We start from the raw sequence: 19,034 nt of genomic DNA, 5'->3' as shown, positions 1-19,034 counted from the left end.
GCAATTGTAAAGGTAAATGTTTTTTTAAATAACAAACATGTCTATACTTACCTACTCTGTGCAAAGGAATTTCACAGAGCACCCACAAACCTCCTCTTCTCGGGTCTCCCACAAGCAATCCTGCCCCTCATCTTTGTCCAGTGCCCCTATGGGAAGCTTCTTCCCATAGGGGCACATGTGCATGCTCGCTCCCGAGCCCTGCTGCTGTGCCCATTGACACAGACAGCAGGAATCGCCCCCGTCCCGACTCCCTCCTCACTGACTTTGATTGACAGTAAAAGCAAAGCCAGTAAGACCTGGAAGTGAGAGGAGAGAATAGTTGCAGATATGCACAGCGCTGGATCAAATGAGGGCTCAGGTAAGTAAAAGGGGAGTGACTTAATACAATTAAAAAAAAGGGGATGCTGATGTGTAAAAATGTACTTTAATGCAAGGAATGCATTAACCACTTGCCGACCGCCGCACGACGATATACGTCGGCAGAATGGCACGGGCAGGCATATGGGCGTATATATAAGTCCCTGCCTGCCCGCGGGTGGGGGGCCCGATCGGGCCCCCCCCCGGTGCCTGCGGCGGTCGGCATTTCTTCTAGAGCGATCCGGGATGAGGGGGCGGCCATTCATTCATGGCCACCCCCTCGCGATCGCTCTCGACGAATGGAAATCCCCCGTGACATCACTTCCTCTCCTGTAATGTAAACACAGGAGAGGAAGTGATGTATTCTCTCCTCCGTGTCGGTATTTTCCGTTCCGACACGGAGGAGAGCGGATCGGTGAGTTGCACCAACACTCTACACACACAGTAGAACATGCCAGGCACACTCACACCCCCCCTTTACCCCCCGATCACCCCCCCAATTACCCCTGCCCCCCAGTCACAGTGACACCAATGTCATTTTTTTTTTTTTTTTTTGCATTGGTGTCATTTGTGACTGTAATAACTGTTAGGGCAGTTAGGGTTAGCCCCCTTTAGTTCTAATGTACCCCCCTAACCCCCCCAATAAAGGTTTAACCCCGTGATCACCCCCCGTCGCCAGTGTCACTAAGGCTGGGTTCACATTGCAGCGGTTTATGAGAACGAATGTGATTCGCACCGCACTGCAGTGCAAATCACATCCGATCTCTGTGCGATTCGAGTTCAGCCATTCGCCGCACCCGCCGCACCCGCCACACCCGCCGCACCCGCCGCAAATTCGCACGGGACCCTTTTTTTGGCCCGCAGCAGAATCGGATCGCATGGGTGTTCACACCATGCGATCCGAGTTTGCAGATCGCACTGCGATATGCGAACTGATCTGGGGGTGTCAGTAACATTTCACTGACACTCCCAGCAGTTCGCATAGGGCAGTGTGAACTGCCGCCGGGAGGCATGCGATGCGGGAACCCGCCGCGGATTCGCGGCGTTTCCGCATCGCTCCAGTGTGAACCCAGCCTAATAAGCGATCATTTTTCTGATCGCCGTATTAGTGTCACAGGTGACGCTAGTTAGGCAGGTAGGTATTTAGGTTCGCCGCAGCTTTTTATAGCGCCAGGGACCCCCATATACTACCGCATAAAGCCCCCTGATTGCCCCCTAGTTAACCCTTTCACCAGTGATCACCATATAACTGTTACAGGTGACGCTGGTTGGTTAGTTATTTTTTTATAGTTTCAGGGCACCCGCCATTTATTACCTAATAAAGGTTTAACCCCCTGATCACCCGGCGGGTGTCATTTGTGACTAATAACTGTTAGGGCAGTTAGGGTTAGCCCCCTTTAGTTCTAAGGTACCCCCCTAACCCCCCCAATAAAGGTTTAACCCCGTGATCACCCCCCGTCGCCAGTGTCACTAAGGCTGGGTTCAGATTGCAGCGGTTTGAGAACGGATGTGATTCGCACCGCACTGCAGTGCAAATCACATCCGATCTCTGTGCGATTCGAGTTCAGCCATTCGCCGCACCCGCCGCACCCGCCGCAAATTCGCACGGGACCCTTTTTTTGGCCCGCAGCAGAATCGGATCGCATGGGTGTTCACACCATGCGATCCGAGTTTGCAGATCGCACTGCGATATGCGAACTGATCTGGGGGTGTCAGTAACATTTCACTGACACTCCCAGCAGTTCGCATAGGGCAGTGTGAACTGCCGCCGGGAGGCATGCGATGCGGGAACCCGCCGCGCATTCGTGGCGTTCCCGCATCGCTCCAGTGTGAACCCAGCCTAATAAGCGATCGTTTTTCTGATCGCTGTATTAGTGTCACAGGTGACGCTAGTTAGGCAGGTAGGTATTTAGGTTCGCCGCAGCTTTTTATAGCGCCAGGGACCCCCATATACTACCGCATAAAGCCCCCTGATTGCCCCCTAGTTAACCCTTTCACCAGTGATCACCATATAACTGTTACAGGTGACGCTGGTTGGTTAGTTATTTTTTTATAGTTTCAGGGCACCCGCCATTTATTACCTAGTCTCACTAGTGTACCCCTAAATTTAGGGGTGTCTACTTTCCAAAATGGGGTCATTTGGGGGGGGTTTGTGCCATCTTGGCATGTTATGGCCTTCAAAACTGTAACGCCCTTAGAAAGCCTGAAGGCGGTGCTTGGTTTTCGGGGCCCCGTACGCGGCTAGGCTCCCAAAAAGTCCCACATATGTGGTATCCCCGTACTCAGGAGAAGCAGCAGAATTTATTTTGGGGTGTCATTTCACATATGCCCATGGCATGCGTGAGCAATATATCATTTAGTGACAACTTTGTGAAAAAAAAAAAAAAAGTTTGTAATTTTCCCGCAACTTGTGGCAAAATATAAAATATTCCATGGACTCAACATGCCTCTCAGCAAATAGCTTGGGGTGTCTACTTTCTAAAATGGGGTCATTTGTGGGGGTTTTGTGCCATCTTGGCATTTTATGGCCTTCAAAACTGTAATAGGTAGTGAGGAGTGAAGTCAAATATTTACGCCCTTAGAAAGCCTGAAGGCGGTGCTTGGTTTTCGGGGCCCCGTACGCGGCTAGGCTCCCAAAAAGTCCCACATATGTGGTATCCCCGTACTCAGGAGAAGCAGCAGAATTTATTTTGGGGTGTCATTTCACATATGCCCATGGCATGTGTGAGCAATATATCATTTAGTGACAACTTTGTGAAAAAAAAAAAAAAAAAAAAAAAGTTTGTAATTTTCCCGCAACTTGTGGCAAAATATAAAATATTCCATGAACTCAACATGCCTCTCAGCAAATAGCTTGGGGTGTCTACTTTCTAAAATGGGGTCATTTGTGGGGGTTTTGTGCCATCTTGGCATTTTATGGCCTTCAAAACTGTAATAGGTAGTGAGAAGTGAACTCAAAAATTTACGCCCTTAGAAAGCCTGAAGGCGGTGCTTGGTTTTCGGGGCCCCGTACGCGGCTAGGCTCCCAAAAAGTCCCACATATGTGGTATCCCCGTACTCAGGAGAAGCAGCAGAATTTATTTTGGGGTGTCATTTCACATACGCCCATAGCATGTGTGAGCAATATATCATTTAGTGACAACTTTGTGTAAAAAAAAAAAAAAAATTTTTTTTTTGTCATTATTCAATCGCTTGAGGCAAAAAAATAAAATATTCAATGGGCTCAACATGCCTCTTATCAATTTCCTTAGGGTGTCTACTTTCCAAAATGGGGTCATTTGGGGGGGTTTTGTACTGCCCTGCCATTTTAGCACCTCAAGAAATGAGATAGGCAGTCGTAAACTAAAAGCTGCGTAAATTCCAGAAAACGTACCTTAGTTTGTAGATGTGACAACTTTTGCGCAAACCAATAAATATACAATTATTGACTTTTTTTTTACCAAAGACATGTGGCTGAATACATTTTGGCCTAAATGTATGACTAAAATTGAGTTTATTGGATTTTTCTAATAACAAAAAGTAGAAAATATCATTTTTTTTCAAAATTTGCGGTCTTTTTACGTTTATATCGCAAAAAATAAAAATCGCAGAGGCAATCAAATACCATCAAAAGAAAGCTCTATTTGTGGGAAGAAAAGGACGCAAATTTTGTTTGGGTACAACATTGCATGACCGCGCAATTACCAGTTAAAGCAGCGCAGTGCCAAAGTGTAAAAAGACCTCTGGTCATTTACCAGCAAAATGGTCCGGTCTGAAAGTGGTTAAGGTAAAACATGTTTAGGCTTTAGAACCATTTTAAATAACCAACTGCATAGGTGTTGGGATTTAATGAAGTTGTTAAAATGTAATAACTGTTAACTGACAACTTTATTATATGTCATATACTTTTTTATATCATATGTTCCATCATTCACTCTTTTATATCATATGTTGTTTGCTTTAGATAAAGGCCAATGTGTTGTGGTGCAGTGGTTTACATGTAATAGGGCCATGCTACTCAATATGGTCAAGTCCAAGACAGGACACATGGCTTTTCATGTGTATTAGCAATTTCACATAGTATTACACTATAAAATAGTAGCAACATCACTCACATATTATATATTGAAAACAGGCGTTGACATGTTGACTGCAAATACAGATCACAGTACAGAAAGGAAAATGGCTCATATACACAGTAAGCTTGACCCTTCTCTAAATGTCACACTTGTGAGTACACACACAAGAACAGGAAATAAGTCATTAACAAGAAAGGGGCTGGCTCAATTTTTTGTTCTGTTTTTTTTCCACAAATTACATAAAACAGATCATTGTTGCAAACCAGCCTTGTAAAATAAATGCAGAAAATAGTCCCAAATTATAATTTCAACAGAGGACATTCCTTTACATAAACATGGAAACCACCTTCTCAAAAGCAGATGTTGTAATGATGTCGTTATGTGAATTCCAGCCCACACATTAACAAGCAGCAAATGTTCATATATTTAATTATTTCCCATAATTGATTTGCACATCAGTTTGTACTAATGACATCATCATCTTTTTTTCAGGGTAAATAAACAAAATTGTGTGAGGATACTTTATTTATCAGGTGACCTTTGTAAAATATGACTATGTAGTATGCTGTGAAAGCAATAATAATAAAAGTAGTGTTTTATAGTTCTAAGTGCATATACTCATATTCTGGTTCCACGTTGAATTTGCAAAGTCACATTGAGTGACAACTGTCGACTTAGTCCTTGTACACACGGTCGGACATTCCGACGGAAAAAATGTCCGATCGGACCGTGTTGTCAGATAATCCATCGTGTGTGGGCTCCATCGGACTGTTTCAGTTGGAATATCCGACCAACAAAGTTTTAGAGCTGAGCTATAACATTTTCCGACAACATGATCCGATCGGACTTTGTTCGATCGTTTGTAGAGAATTCCGATTGGACAAAGTGCCACGCATGCTCAGATCAAATTCCTAGACCAAAGCTATTGGCTACTAACATGAACATAGTCCCGTCGTAACGAAATAACGTCATCACGTTACGAACGATCGGATTTTCCGACAACTTTGTCTGACCGAGTGTATGCAACACCAGTTTCGGACCAGTTTCCAACGGATTTTGTTGTCGGAATGTCCGAACGTGTGTAAAAGGGCTTAGTGTGCTTGGTGGTTGAGCAAAGCCATAAGTAATCCAGGTTTGTGCACAAATGTCACGAAGGTGTGCAACATAAAATACAGAGGTTTAAAATATCTTTTTCCCAAATGTAGGCCTTTTCCCAAATAGCTTTGCAAGAACTGTTTATGTTAAAAAGGGCAAGGCCACAGATTTATTGGAATAAACCAAATTTACAATAAAAGGTCTAAACCAACAACCATAAAGGGGCATGGCAAAGTAAATTTAATATGGGCTCCTCCATGCTGCTGAGCCAGTCCCTGCTGCATCTTCTCCCCCATGCTCTAGCACTGTAAAGTTCTGATGTCATCGAGGCCCATGCAGGATTCATAACCCTGCATTAGACGTGAGGATGCCAATATGCACTGTACTGCCAGAGCATGGAGGAGCAATGTTTGAATCGGGAGTGATCAGTAAAGTAAAAATAGAAAGGACTTCCATTTTTTTCCAGAGTTTGGGATTTTAAAATAACTTTTGTTTCAACAATAGGTAAACTGTAAGCACTTAACAAGCATTAATAGCCCAAATTCCTCAGTTACAGACAGGTATCCAACAAACCAAGGGCCTCAGGGGATCATTTCAATGATGGCAAAAATTCACTAATAAAGTTGTGACAGTAAACAAAAACAAAGAGGGAGAGTGGGGACTTTAAAGATTGCTACATGTTCTATGGTCTGTAGTTCTGTAGTTAAACCAATCAATTTCACTTTTATTGGGCAATCAACCAACCCAATATTTAGCCACAGCTAATGGTGGCCTGAATTACTGCATCATTAAACAGAAAGGGTGCTAAGGACCACCTAGAAATCCTGCCATGCTTCCAGAAGTCAATACTCTTGTGGGCAGCTCTTTTATCTATATAGCGTAATTAACAATTTCCTTTCCAGTAGACAAGTAGACAGTAGTCAAGCACCTGTAAGGATCATGATATGGCTCTTCAAAGTAATTTGTTTTCACAGTGCTTAGTGATGGATGGATCCTTCTTTTTTCTTGAATGTTTTTTCCATTCAAAACCAAACAATAACATGACAAGTATTTTCCAGCATGACTGAAACACTTGGAATGAAGTTATCGGCATATTTAACTTCCAGAAACATTGTTATTTTTATATATTTTTTTATGACTGCTGAGTAAAATAACACTATTTACATAACAAAAATACATTTAATTATTATGTATAATTTTAGCTAAAATGTTAATGTTACTGTTCCTCTACAACTGACTATGGGGTTACCTACATAGAAAGGAATGTCATTACATCTGTACTCTGCTCAGTCCAGTCAATCACCATTTACTTCAAGCAGGTGATCACTTTAGGGCAGAGGCACTGACTAATATGTTGAAAAATTATGTTCTCAGGTTATCAATCATATCTGACTAATGGGAACAATGCACTTTATAGACACCTAATAATCACAATTTACAAGCCTCCCAGCAATTTCAATTAGTTCATTATCTACCATCTCTCTTGGTCAATAGGTAAACAATAAAAACTAAATGGCTAGGACAGTGAATGTTGTTTCCCTACATGTTCTAATTAGCACTGTTTCCAGGTGTGAAGGAATTTAGATTTTATCTGTCAATGAATGAACATGGTACTTTGTAACTTTCACCACAGACACTGAAGAGATAAGAGCAGAGCACTGGAAGCTGGAGGGTTAACCAAACTAACTACTTAAAGGGAAACTGATGTTAAAAAGACCATCCTTCTTTTTTTTTACTGTTGTTTTGTATCTTTATGTATATATACAGTAGCCACCACACTCTAAGCCCTTGTACACACAGTCGGACATTCCGACAACAAAGTCTGTCGGATTTTGTCGGACGGATTTTGTCCGAAACTGGTGTTGCATACACACGGTTGGACAAAGTTGTCAAACCCAATAGCTTTGGTCTAGGAATTTGACCTGAGCATGCGTGGCACTTTGTCCGATCAGAATTCTCTACAAACGATCATCGGACAAAGTCCGATCCGATCATGTTGTCAGAAAAATGTATATCCAGCTCTCCAGTTGGTCGGATATTCCAACTGAAAAAGTCTGATGGAGCCCACACAGTCGGATTATCCGAAAACAAGGTCCTATCGGGCATTTTCTGTCTGAATTTTCAACCGTGTGTACAAGGGCTAAGGGGTTGATTTACTAAAACTGGAGAGTGCAAAATCTGGTGCAGCTGTGCATGGTGGCCAATCAGCTTCTAACTTCAGCTTGTTCAATTAACCTTTGACAAAGAAAACCTGGAAGCTGATTGGTTTCTATTCAGTCAATCAACCCCTAAGTGTGAGGTAAATGACCCTGTGCTCACCCAGAAAGAAATACATTCAAATCCAAAACAGGCCTAGAGGCACTCATGGATCTTGCAGCTGAGATAAAACAAACCAACAGTATTTTATTGTGAATGTTTTTATGGAACTTGAGAAATATGGACTAAGATCCATTGAAAAATGAACAAAAAAAAACTGTTGAATTGATTTATCTGTCAGTGCCTCTATGCCTGCTTTGGGGATAGATAGATGGACAGATGGACAGATGGACAGATAGACAGATAGACAGATAGACAGATATATAGATAGACAGATAGATAGATAGATAGATATATAGATAGATAGATAGATAGATAGATAGATAGATAGATAGATAGATAGATAGATAGATAGATAGATAGATAGATAGATAGATAGATAGATAGATAGATAGATAGATAGATAGATAGATAGAATTTAAGAGGGTGGACAGCACCAGCAGGTAAAAATAGTTATCAATGCAAGTAACAGTGGATTCCAAAATAACCACCAAGATTAATATATAATACAAAGGGGTTACAGCACAGTTAGCATACACTTACAGCCAGTACTACAGTATAGCATATTCAGGCATTCCTGGCATCTTTTAGTTACCAACCTGCACCTGAATCTGAAATGAATGCCCGGGTCCAAATAGCATCTTATGTACAACACAAAGAGTAGGTGTAGTAGTAGAAACTGAGTAGGTGTTGCCACTTTTTAACCCTTTCCTATAGCAAAATATTGCTTATACATCGGAATTCTTAGTTAGTATACATTGCAATACATGTTGGGCAACTGTGTCAAAGCGATCCCTCTCTGGCTAGTCCCTACTCTTGCAGGCTTTCCTACTGTTATTCACTAAAATATTTACTCTTGTGAGTGTAGACTAATAGTGCAGACATATAGTGTAGACATATAGTGCATATGGGGCAGACACAGCTGGAGGTGAAAACAGATCTAGACCAAATCAAGGTGTGCGCATCCACAAAGTTTAAGGGGGTGGACAGCACCAGCAGTTGACAGTAGTTATCAATGCAAGTAACCAGGTAACCACCAAGCTAATCTATATAAAACAAAGGGGTTACCACACAGTAAGTTTACACTTACAGCCAGTAATATAGCAATGTCAGGTATGCCTGCCTTATAAAATGGGAATTCTGCTGTTTCCCCTTTTTATTATATTTTATTTTATTATTATATTTTATTTTATTTTATGTATTATATTTTGATTAGCTTGGCTAATATTGATATTCATATTCATTATGTATATATGGTGATGCTACTTTTATTTTTTATGCCACACGATATTAGCAAGAATGCAATATATTAGCCAATTTTGTGTGTGGTAATAGGTAATAGAAACTTATTTTAGCCCTTGTACACACGGTTGGAGATTCCGACGGAATGTGTCCTATCGGACCATTTGTCGGATAATCCAATTGTGTGTGGTCTCCATCGGACTGTTTCCATTGGAGTATCCGACGGACTGTAGAGTAGTGCAAGGTGCACCCAGATGATGACGCAGACGGACCGTCACCTCCGTTACACATTCTGACGGGTCGGGGAATCCGGCATCACGCTTGCACACTCCATTGGGTAGCCAAATGTGATGGGTCACCATATGTGACAAAACAGGGGCCTTACTTCAAGGGGTCTGAGAATATCCTGAGATGGGACAATCACTTCAGCATGCTGCTGCTCTCACATACTATGAATTCATAAAAGTATCACTGAGGTCATCATGTCGGCACTGCTAGGAGACTAGAGCTCCCTCCGCTGGCTGAATAGAAGGATACACCATATTAATATGCCAAACTGATATTGACAAGGCTAACTACCCTAACCACCCAATATCCTAATTGAATATGGACTGTAGGTCTTTTCTTGCTACATGATCGTGTGCCAATTAAAAATGACAGCCTGACTTGCTTCAATGAGCTCATTTATCCAGCGGTCCATGGTCTCTCTGTTTTTCTCTCCCCCCAGTTTGAATGTTCCATCTGCCTATATGTGGGATTCCGCACTGTCTCTCAAAGATCTCTGATCAGGACTATTGCTGTATACCACAGGAGTGGTATACAGCAAGCTTATCATTAGTGAAAGCGTGCATTCCATCTGTTAATGAACATTATCCTTTTATACAGGCTGTAGATCCACATTTCTACTCTGTGGACACCATCATTTTCATCAACAGCCATTATACATCTAGCACTTTTCTCCCCATTCCTCCCATACCATCCATCCCTCAGTGGTTTGAACCCCCAGAGACCTCTGCACAGGCGGCCAAACCATATATATATATTTTTTTTATTGTCACACACAGTGATTTGCCATGGCATGACCACCTGGACATAGATTATCTGGCATCCGGATGATTGTATACATGTTTTTTGTGTAATTGCTTTATGTTTTTTTGTGGTGTGTGTTGCCCTATCCATTGACTAATTAGCACAGTAGCCACTGGATTTACATCTTGTTTTTATGCTTATCAATTTACCTCCAATGGAGGATGCCATATGAATTTTAATTATTCAATAAATAACTGCTTCTATGATCCTTACACTGGATGCTGTGTTGCTCATTTGGTCATTCAGTTTTCCGCTACTATAGTGGGAACAATTTTTTGGTTTATATGCAGTATATTGACTAGCGTGAGACTAGCTATATAAGGTAAACAGTGATTATGGAATATTATTGTGAGTTGTCACACATAATTCCTTGGCCTTTAAATCCCATTTTTTCTTTTTTCAAACTGATATTTCCCTTTCTAAAAAAAACTTGTTTTAATCCTAACCATAATAATTAAGGGAAGATTCCATTAAGCACGCCAAATAGAAAAAAAAAAAAAAACATGTAAGATTGATTATTTCTCTCCTACAAATTTTTTCATAATATTAAGATCTCACTATCCTTTATAGGTAATGTTTTGTTTATAATCTAATCTTACCTATGTTCATGTGGATACATTGAACTCCATGGTTGGCATGATAGTCCACTTTTAGTTACATTTCTTGATCCCTTGTAGGTACTGCCTTTTCCATGAATACAATTTCTGACATAATCTGGTGTAACAAAAATAAACAAATACATTAATTCAATTATTAGGTAATTTAACACTTAATTACATTCTATTTATGTTGACTACCTGTACCATAATAATGCCAAAAAATAGAGATGCACTTTAAATAATGCCTCTACGGTACAGCAGAATCACAAACAGGGGAAAGCAGTAGATATAAATCAAGTAGTCACAGAGTACTAATGGCAATAGGAGAAAAAGTCTGATAGCTCTACAAACTGATTTTGATTAGAAAATATAATAAAATTGCATTTTATGCACACCTTAAATTTCCCCAATCTCCACATACATTAGCAAATACAGTCTGCATGGTCTGCACTAACAGTGTTGTATTTCTACAATTTAGGTACATGCTACAGAAATAAGTGATCATTTCAGGAGGTATATCCTGTACAGCTTCATACCTAATATCAAACTCATAAAACAATGTTTTTAAAAAATTTAAATCTGCCCCCCCCCCCCCCTCTAAAAATATAGACATCCCAAAGCATACAGGTTGGTATAGTTACTGTAGAAGACTTTGTATGGACCTATTTTTATGTCAGTATTAGTCGTTATGCATTTTGGCACTCTTCACAGGCTCGTGTCAGTAGTAGTCATTGTGGTCTTTGGCATGGAGGGCCCTTTTCAGAGGCTTATGTCTGTACTAGACATTATGCTCTTTGACATAGAGGGTACTATTTAGGTGCTCATATTTGTAGTTTATAATTATGCTCTTTGGCATAGAGGGCACTCTTCAGAGGGGTATATCATTATCCGTCATTATGCTATTTGTCATAGACGGCACTCTTCAGAGGCTCATGTCTGTACTAGTCATTATGCTCTTTGGCATAGAGGACACTATTCAGACCCTCATATCTGTACTAGTCATTATGCTATTTGGCATAGAGGGCACTCTTCACAGGTTCATGTCTGTACTGGTCATTATGCTCTTTGGCATAGAGGGCACTCTTCAGAGGGGTATGTCATTATCAGTGATTATTCTCTTTGACATAGAGGCACTCTTCAGAGGCTTTTGTCAGTAGTAGGCATTATTGCTCTTTGGCAGAGAGGGTCCTCTTCAAAAGCTCTAGCCCAAACAAAATGGGGTTCCTGCTCAAGACAGCAGACTGACACTGACTGGAATAGGCCTCTTGTATAGTTGTTTGCTCTATGAAGGAGATGAAGGTAAGTGGGGGTTTACATTCATTTTACCTGCCCCTGCTTGCATTTTTCATCACCTACTCCCTATAATGCAACTGTAGTTAAAAATATGCAGCACTAGCATATGCCTAATGCAAAACATAATGTATGAATACTGAAATGAACAAATACATGAATTAGTAATTCTAAATTATGCAACACATTATGTTTTATATTATATGTAACAAATGTCTTTTTGACAAGCATGCATGCAAGAAACATCAAACACATGAAAGGACATTTCCCTACATGAAAAAAAAAAATTCTTAAAATACTAACCTTTTCAAAGAGCATGATGACTATGACTACATATGTAGATAAACATTGAACATGAGGCACAAGTACAGAGAAGAAAAAAAAAAAAGAAAATAATGTTACCTTTCTTTTCAAAAAGATCAAATGCACGATCAAATTTCTTCTTGACTCCTTTTGACAAGCTATTGAAAGAAAACCAGTGGCATCTCTTTGTGCTTTTATCGAAAGCAAACGCCCTGAAGAGAATAATATGCTTATTAACATGAAACGTACATATCTCCTTAATGGTAGTTCAACAAATCCCTCTCTTTTTATGATTCACACAGGTTGGCAGAATCAAAAGCATGTAGGCTGACTCATTAAGCTGCTGATTGTATAAGGGCAGGATGATTAAAGGACAAACCAATACAAATGTGTAGACTTTATCTAACAAGAAGAAAAATAGGGGGGGGGGGGTTAATTAGTGCAAAATTTAGATAAATATAAGCAGTGTCAATGGAACTAGCACACTTTTTTCCACCAATATGCCCAAGGAGAGCATAAATTCATGAGAAGTATCCAGTAATTAAGTAATGCATGGTGAATGATTGAATGATTACAGGAAAGTGGGTATGTGGGGGGTTTTAGGACTTTAAATGAGGCCCATGGCATTCTATAGCCATTTAAAAGGAAAAGGTTTGCGACTTTAACCACTTGCAGACCGTGTTACGCAGATATACTGCGGCACAATGGCACTCCTAGGCGAAATCCCATACGGGTACATCCTACCCATTTTTGGCCACCAGAGGGTGCACGTGAGCCACCAGAGGCGCGTGCTTGCCTGCTGCACGGCGCGGAACCCAATGTGTGTGGCTGGTGGACATGATCACCACCAGCCATGCGCAATCACGTGCACAAGCGCCAGCATTGGGATTTGTGTGCATAAACACACAAATCCCTGTGCTGTCAGAGGAGCCATATAGTTTCTTCCTTCTAAGTAGGAAAAAACAATATGGCTCCTCTCATAGTCACTCCCATCCCCACACAGTTAGAACATGCTGAGGGAACACACATTTAACCCCTTGATCGCTCCCTAGTGTTAACCCATTCCCTGCCAGTGACATTTACACAGTAATCAGTGCATTTTTATAGCACTGATCGCTGTATAAATGCCACTGGTCCCAAAAAAGTGTCTCTGATCTGTCCGTTGCAATGTTGCAGTACTGCTAAAAATAGCAAATCACTGCCATTACTAATAAAAAAAAAAATGCCAGAAAAAAATGCCAGAAATCTTTCCCATAGTTTGCAGACTCTATAGCTTTTGCGCAAACAAATCAATATATGCTTATTGCAGTTTTTTTTAACCAAAAATATGTAAAAGAATATATATTGGCTTAAATTGATGAAGTCATTTGTTTTTTTTTAAACTTTTGGGGATATTTATTATAACAAAAAGTAAAAAAACGTTTTTTTCAAAATTGTCATTTTTTTTATTTATAGTGCAAAAAATAAAAACCGCAGAGATGATCAAATACCACAAAAAGAAAGCTCTATGTGTGGTAAAAAAAATACAAATTTTTTTTGGGTACAGCATTGAATGACTGTGCAATTGTCAGTTAAAGCAACACAGTGCCAAATTGTAAAAAGTTCTCTGGTCAGGAAGGGCGTAAAATCTTCCAGGGCTGAAGTGGTTAAATGAAGCACGTGACACATAGCTGGTACAGTGGTCAAATGCATGATGGCACATTTATTCTTTCAAATACCTACAGATATCATGATGGCATATTATCATTATAATTCACATATATACGCATATTTCATTTAAAGTCCCAAACCTCAATAATTTCTGTTCATATCAGAAATCTTTCTGCATGTTGGATAGCATCTGTTGTTTGTGGGCAATAATCAGGTATTACATGAGTAATTGCAAACTTTACAAAGCAGCCAACATCCAGTGGATATCTTTGTGGAGTTAAGAAATTTGCCAGTGTGCTGGTTAACTTAAAGAGTCAAAAACTCAGTCAAAAAAAAAACACCCTGCAGGACAAAGGCATAATGAGCTAGTATGCATAGCATACTAGCTCATTATGAATTACTTACCTGAGATTAAAGCCCCTGAAGTGACCCTCGTTCACCTCCTCCGTCGCTGCCATGATACCCGGAGTGACTTCCGGGTATCGCTGCTCCGGCGCTGTGACTGGCCGGAGCATCGATGATGTCACTCCGGAGCATGCCCCCGGGAACCATCAGTGACAGCATGATCGCTTTTACTAATGGCACACTCAGTGTGCTTGTGCCATTTTCTACGGCGCGCACGCACCGTAGACATCAGTGCCCGTTTTTAGGAAAATATCTCCTTAACCGTGTAGGTTAAGGAAATATTTGTTGCACCTACAGGTAAGCCTTAATCTAGGTTTACCTGCAAGTTAAAGTGGTCTGTAAGAGTTTACAATCACTTTCATTTGTTTGTTTGTAAACCTGTTTTGAACAATACTTATGACTGAAAAATGCACAGGTTAAAAGCTTATCAGGCTTGCCGTTAGAACAAAAAAAACTTGCTTTTGTGATTGTGTCAAATGTATGAACTTGGAAATAGTGAAAACGGATAATTATCAATTATGTTCAATTTACTAAAGAGATATGTGACTGTGTATATATCTACTTATGTGGAACCATTTTTGTTAGCAATAAAAATATATAAATATATATATTTTTAGAAGATAATGCGCTTTGGCTTGACCTATGTTTTTCAGCCACTTAAGTAAATGCATGAAAAAGCTGCAACAGTTTGCCGAACGTATTTTTAACTACAGATTGAAATGCCGTTTAAGCTATATTACGGTATCACATCTCAGGGAAACAACATCAGAAGAATGGTTTAGCCCTAGAAGGATTTTGTGATGGGTACATTTTATAGGCCATGCTTAAATCGTTTGATGTACTAATCCTTTTTCCAGGATTAATAAGAGCAATACGTGCATGAATAAAAAAAGTTTATATATAAGAATGAGTTTTAACAGGTCTCCGTGAAGCAGTAACAGTGCTCTGTTGATATATTATTTATAAATTACTAATTAGATGTTGCTGAAAACAACAGCTATGTTCACATTTACCAGAGACATTATAAAAGCTTTTGTATTTAGATGCATGGCATACTAAGCCAACTTTTACATCTGCCTAGCAGATGAAGGCCACAACTCATAACATTAGTACCAATTGGCATGTACCACACACAGAGCCACCAAAAGAATGTCTTCCTCACAAGTTAAGTCGTGTAACTATATAATACCATTTTGCACTGTCTATCTGGCTACTTACTTGCAAGTAAAAGAGAGTCCTTTATTACGACTGCATCTTTTGGCACAGTTCTCTGTGGTGTTGAAAAACTTTGTTTTCACCTCAAGTGCCTTGTTAATCCTAGTTAAAGTGGTGTCTGATGTTTTGGTGTAATCATGCAGAGTGTTTCGTTTCCTTAGTTTGCTTTCTGTGAAAAAAAAAATAAAAAAAAAATAAAGCCATGTATAGTAAAAGTTATATTACCATAATTGTATTTCTATAAAAGAGGAACATAGTTTACAGGACTTTACAACAGGGAGTGCACCAGTCATTTATTTGTTTGTGCATTTATAACAAATAATAATTTTTGTTCATTCAAATTCAATTTCAAACTTGTTAGCCTAAAAAAAAAGAAAAAAAGAAAAAGGAAAAAAGCTGGAATGTGTTTGCTTTGCACAGTTAAGTATACATTGTAGTTTTTAGTGTCCCTTCTAAATAAGCCAAAACACTTACAATGAGGGAGCTGAGCATATCTCATCGACACCATATGGCAGCATATGCCAAAAACCTGAAGAGGACTCCGACCACACTGAAATGATTGACATTGCAGGAAGTATTTAGATTAAGCAGAAATTCTACCACAGTTGACTTTCTTTCCTTTCCCATATTACTTTATATCTTAAGTTCTAAGTTTGAACTATATTCAAAAATTTAAAGGGTAAATTCACTAAGAGATTAAAGTGTACCTAAACCCAGTAATATGAAAATAGTTCATCTGCCCTCCCCACAGTGCCCACCGCTTATAAATCTTCTTTTTACATTAAAATATTGCCACTATATACCTTTTTCACTGATCTGTATACCACGGTTAGTGATAAACTGCACAGTTTCTCCGGTCCTGAGAGATCAGGAAGGTGGAAATTCCCCTGCAGCCTGTATACACGCCCACATGTGTGATGTCAATATTATGTGACCTGGCTAGCTCTGATCAACAAGTAATTATTCTATAATTGTGGGGGGAGGGGCTATGTGTTACATGACACTGACCATCGCTCCCAATTACAGGGAGCTGTGATCAGTGGCCTGTCACTAGGCAGAACAGGGGAATGCTTGTTTACATTAGCATTTCCCCATTCTTCCTCTCTGTGAGACGATCGCGGGTATCCCTACGGACATTGAGTCCGCGGGACCCACGATCACACTCACGGAGGTCGCAGTGCGCATGCGCGTGCCTATAAACCGCTTCTTAAAGGCCAATGTACAGGTACGTTAATCAGACTGTACGTGCCCTCCTGCCAACATATATCGGCGTGAGCCTGTCAGCAAGTGGTTAAAGAGGATGTAAACCTGAATGTATTTTTTAATTAAGGCTTGGACCTTGTACAGTATAGGATTTCATGTGATCTGTGCCCAGTCTTGCCACAAAGAGTTAATCCAGCTCTGAGCAGTTCCCTTATCTTTTTTGAGTGAGATAAAAATGGAGAGACAGAGAAATAGGAGTTTGTTTCTCCCCCTTGCTGTGAGTGACAGTTGATTTGCATATCTCCTGCACGAGCCTGAGAGAGACATTCTGTATACTTCAGGTCCCCTCCTCCTTTCTTTTCCAGCTCTCCCAGGATTGGCTGCTCCACCTCTCAGCACGATTGGGCATGCTGAAGTCATGTGATGACCTTTCTGGGTTTTGACTGGATGTTAGTGATCATAGCAGAAGTTCAGTTTAAGAAATACACAGGAGAAAATGCATATTGTGAAGGGAAGTGTAGAGGTGGGCAGGGAGTCTACAGACATCCCGACTCCACCCACCGAGCTCCAGACAACAGACCCACCCACAGAATCTGCAGTTTTTTGGATCTCATAACAGACAGAGGGGAGACATTTGACAGGTAAGGATACATGCAGGAGGCATGTAATTCCTTATAGATAACCACTATGGCAGTAGTTTGGAAAAGATGAGAGTGGATTTACACCCACTTTAAATAACTACCGTTTGCAATATTTATCTCAGAAGTAGTCAATTCACTAAACAAATATGTGCTAAAGAGTTACTAAACCCAGGACCCTGCATTCACTATATCAGTACACAGAACATGGAAATGCAATAGTTTTAGTAAATATAAGCTAATAAATACCTTTTCTCATCAGCAGTTAGAGCAGTCCTATATCAGTGTCTGCTTAAAGCTTGTAGTAGGAGTTTTTATTTTCCCCCGACCCTCTGTCTGGATGGTGCTGATTGGCCTTGTGCTGATCACATGCACTCTCCCAAGAAAAAATAAATCTCTCTAGCAATACACACGAAACTGATGTGCAACCTGTCCCCTAATGCTCTGTGCTATCAGGAAATGGTCTGGAGTCAGTGGAAGAAGAGGAGAATCAGAGAGACAGGATCATACAGCCTTTTTACACAATGCAGAGGATTAACCCCTTAGGTTCTACAGTGAGTATAATAAGCATGCTTTACTACATATACAGACTCATTTTATTCTTGTGGGTGTAGTAACACATTAATTATGCATGAGTTGATTTTTTAAATTTTACAATATTTATCACTTTATTTTGTATTAAAGACCAGCTACAGCAGGAAGTGAAAAATGTAGCAGCTGTGATACTACCACTGCTAAATGTGACAGCTCCTGCTCAGGACTACTAGTTGTCAGGTAGCTGGCACCCACCGATGTCCTAATGACTATGGACTCATCCCTGCCTGGCCTATTTAGCTGTCAGCTGGAATTCCCCAGCCATCATGTGAATGTACACAAAGGGGCATAGTAGTGTTAAAAAAAAAACGGTTTGGGGGTTCCCTCCAAATTCATGCCAGGCCCTTCAGGTCTGATATGAATTATAGACTTGAAAAAATAAGCATGAGGATCCCCCAAGAGTCTGGTATGATCTGGTATGGAGTTTAAGGGGAAATCAGTGCAAAAATCAAGGCAAAGACCATAGGTTCCCCCTCCTCCCCAATAAAATCCATAACTATATCAGAGTATGCAGCCTGGAAGGCTATGAAAGGGAGGTGTAGCCCCCTCCTAAACCATACTAGGCCACATGCCCCAAAAATGACCCCGTCTGTTGATGAGGACAATAGCCTCTTCCCACAACCCTGGCCCACCTTGTGAATGACTAAGGGGTGCATAGTACCCCTAATCATTTACAAAACAAATGTACACAGTAAAAAAAAACTCATACACAAACACAGTTATAACAAGTCATATATTTTAAAAAGTCCCTTAACGTACATCCACTGTTAATCACATTGTCCATCAATACAGAGCCACATCAATCATGATGAACAACACTTGCCGACCTCCCAAAAAAAAGAAAAAACACATTCAAACCAATCACTTCCTGGGCACTGAATGAAATCTCTGGAACCCTTCTGTTCAAGTAAACAAAGGGGGAAGTTCTCCTACATGAAATCATTGCCCAAATATAGACTTTTGCATATCCAATAAAGGTG

The 19,034-nt window shown here is 40.3% G+C and overlaps 1 protein-coding gene across 2 annotated transcripts in view; it reads right to left on the bottom strand.

Moving 5' to 3' along the window:
* HGF (hepatocyte growth factor) overlaps positions 1-19,034 on the bottom strand; it is a 174,941-nt gene that overhangs the window by 119,932 nt on the left and 35,975 nt on the right. For both annotated transcript variants that reach the window (XM_077473463.1, XM_077473464.1), the window contains exons 2-4: positions 15,623-15,788; positions 12,449-12,561; positions 10,757-10,871 (exon numbers count right to left, since the gene is read on the bottom strand). In XM_077473463.1, the coding sequence (XP_077329589.1) occupies positions 10,757-10,871; positions 12,449-12,561; positions 15,623-15,788 (394 nt within the window). The remainder of the gene's footprint in view (positions 1-10,756; positions 10,872-12,448; positions 12,562-15,622; positions 15,789-19,034) is intronic.

The sequence above is a fragment of the Lithobates pipiens genome, unplaced genomic scaffold, assembly GCF_037356315.1.
Source record: "Lithobates pipiens isolate NorthernLeopardFrog02 unplaced genomic scaffold, aLitPip1_a1.2 Scaffold_8, whole genome shotgun sequence".
Classification (NCBI taxonomy): domain Eukaryota; kingdom Metazoa; phylum Chordata; class Amphibia; order Anura; family Ranidae; genus Lithobates; species Lithobates pipiens.
Note: the sequence above shows the minus strand (reverse complement) of the source record. Positions and strands in the feature narration are given on the sequence as shown.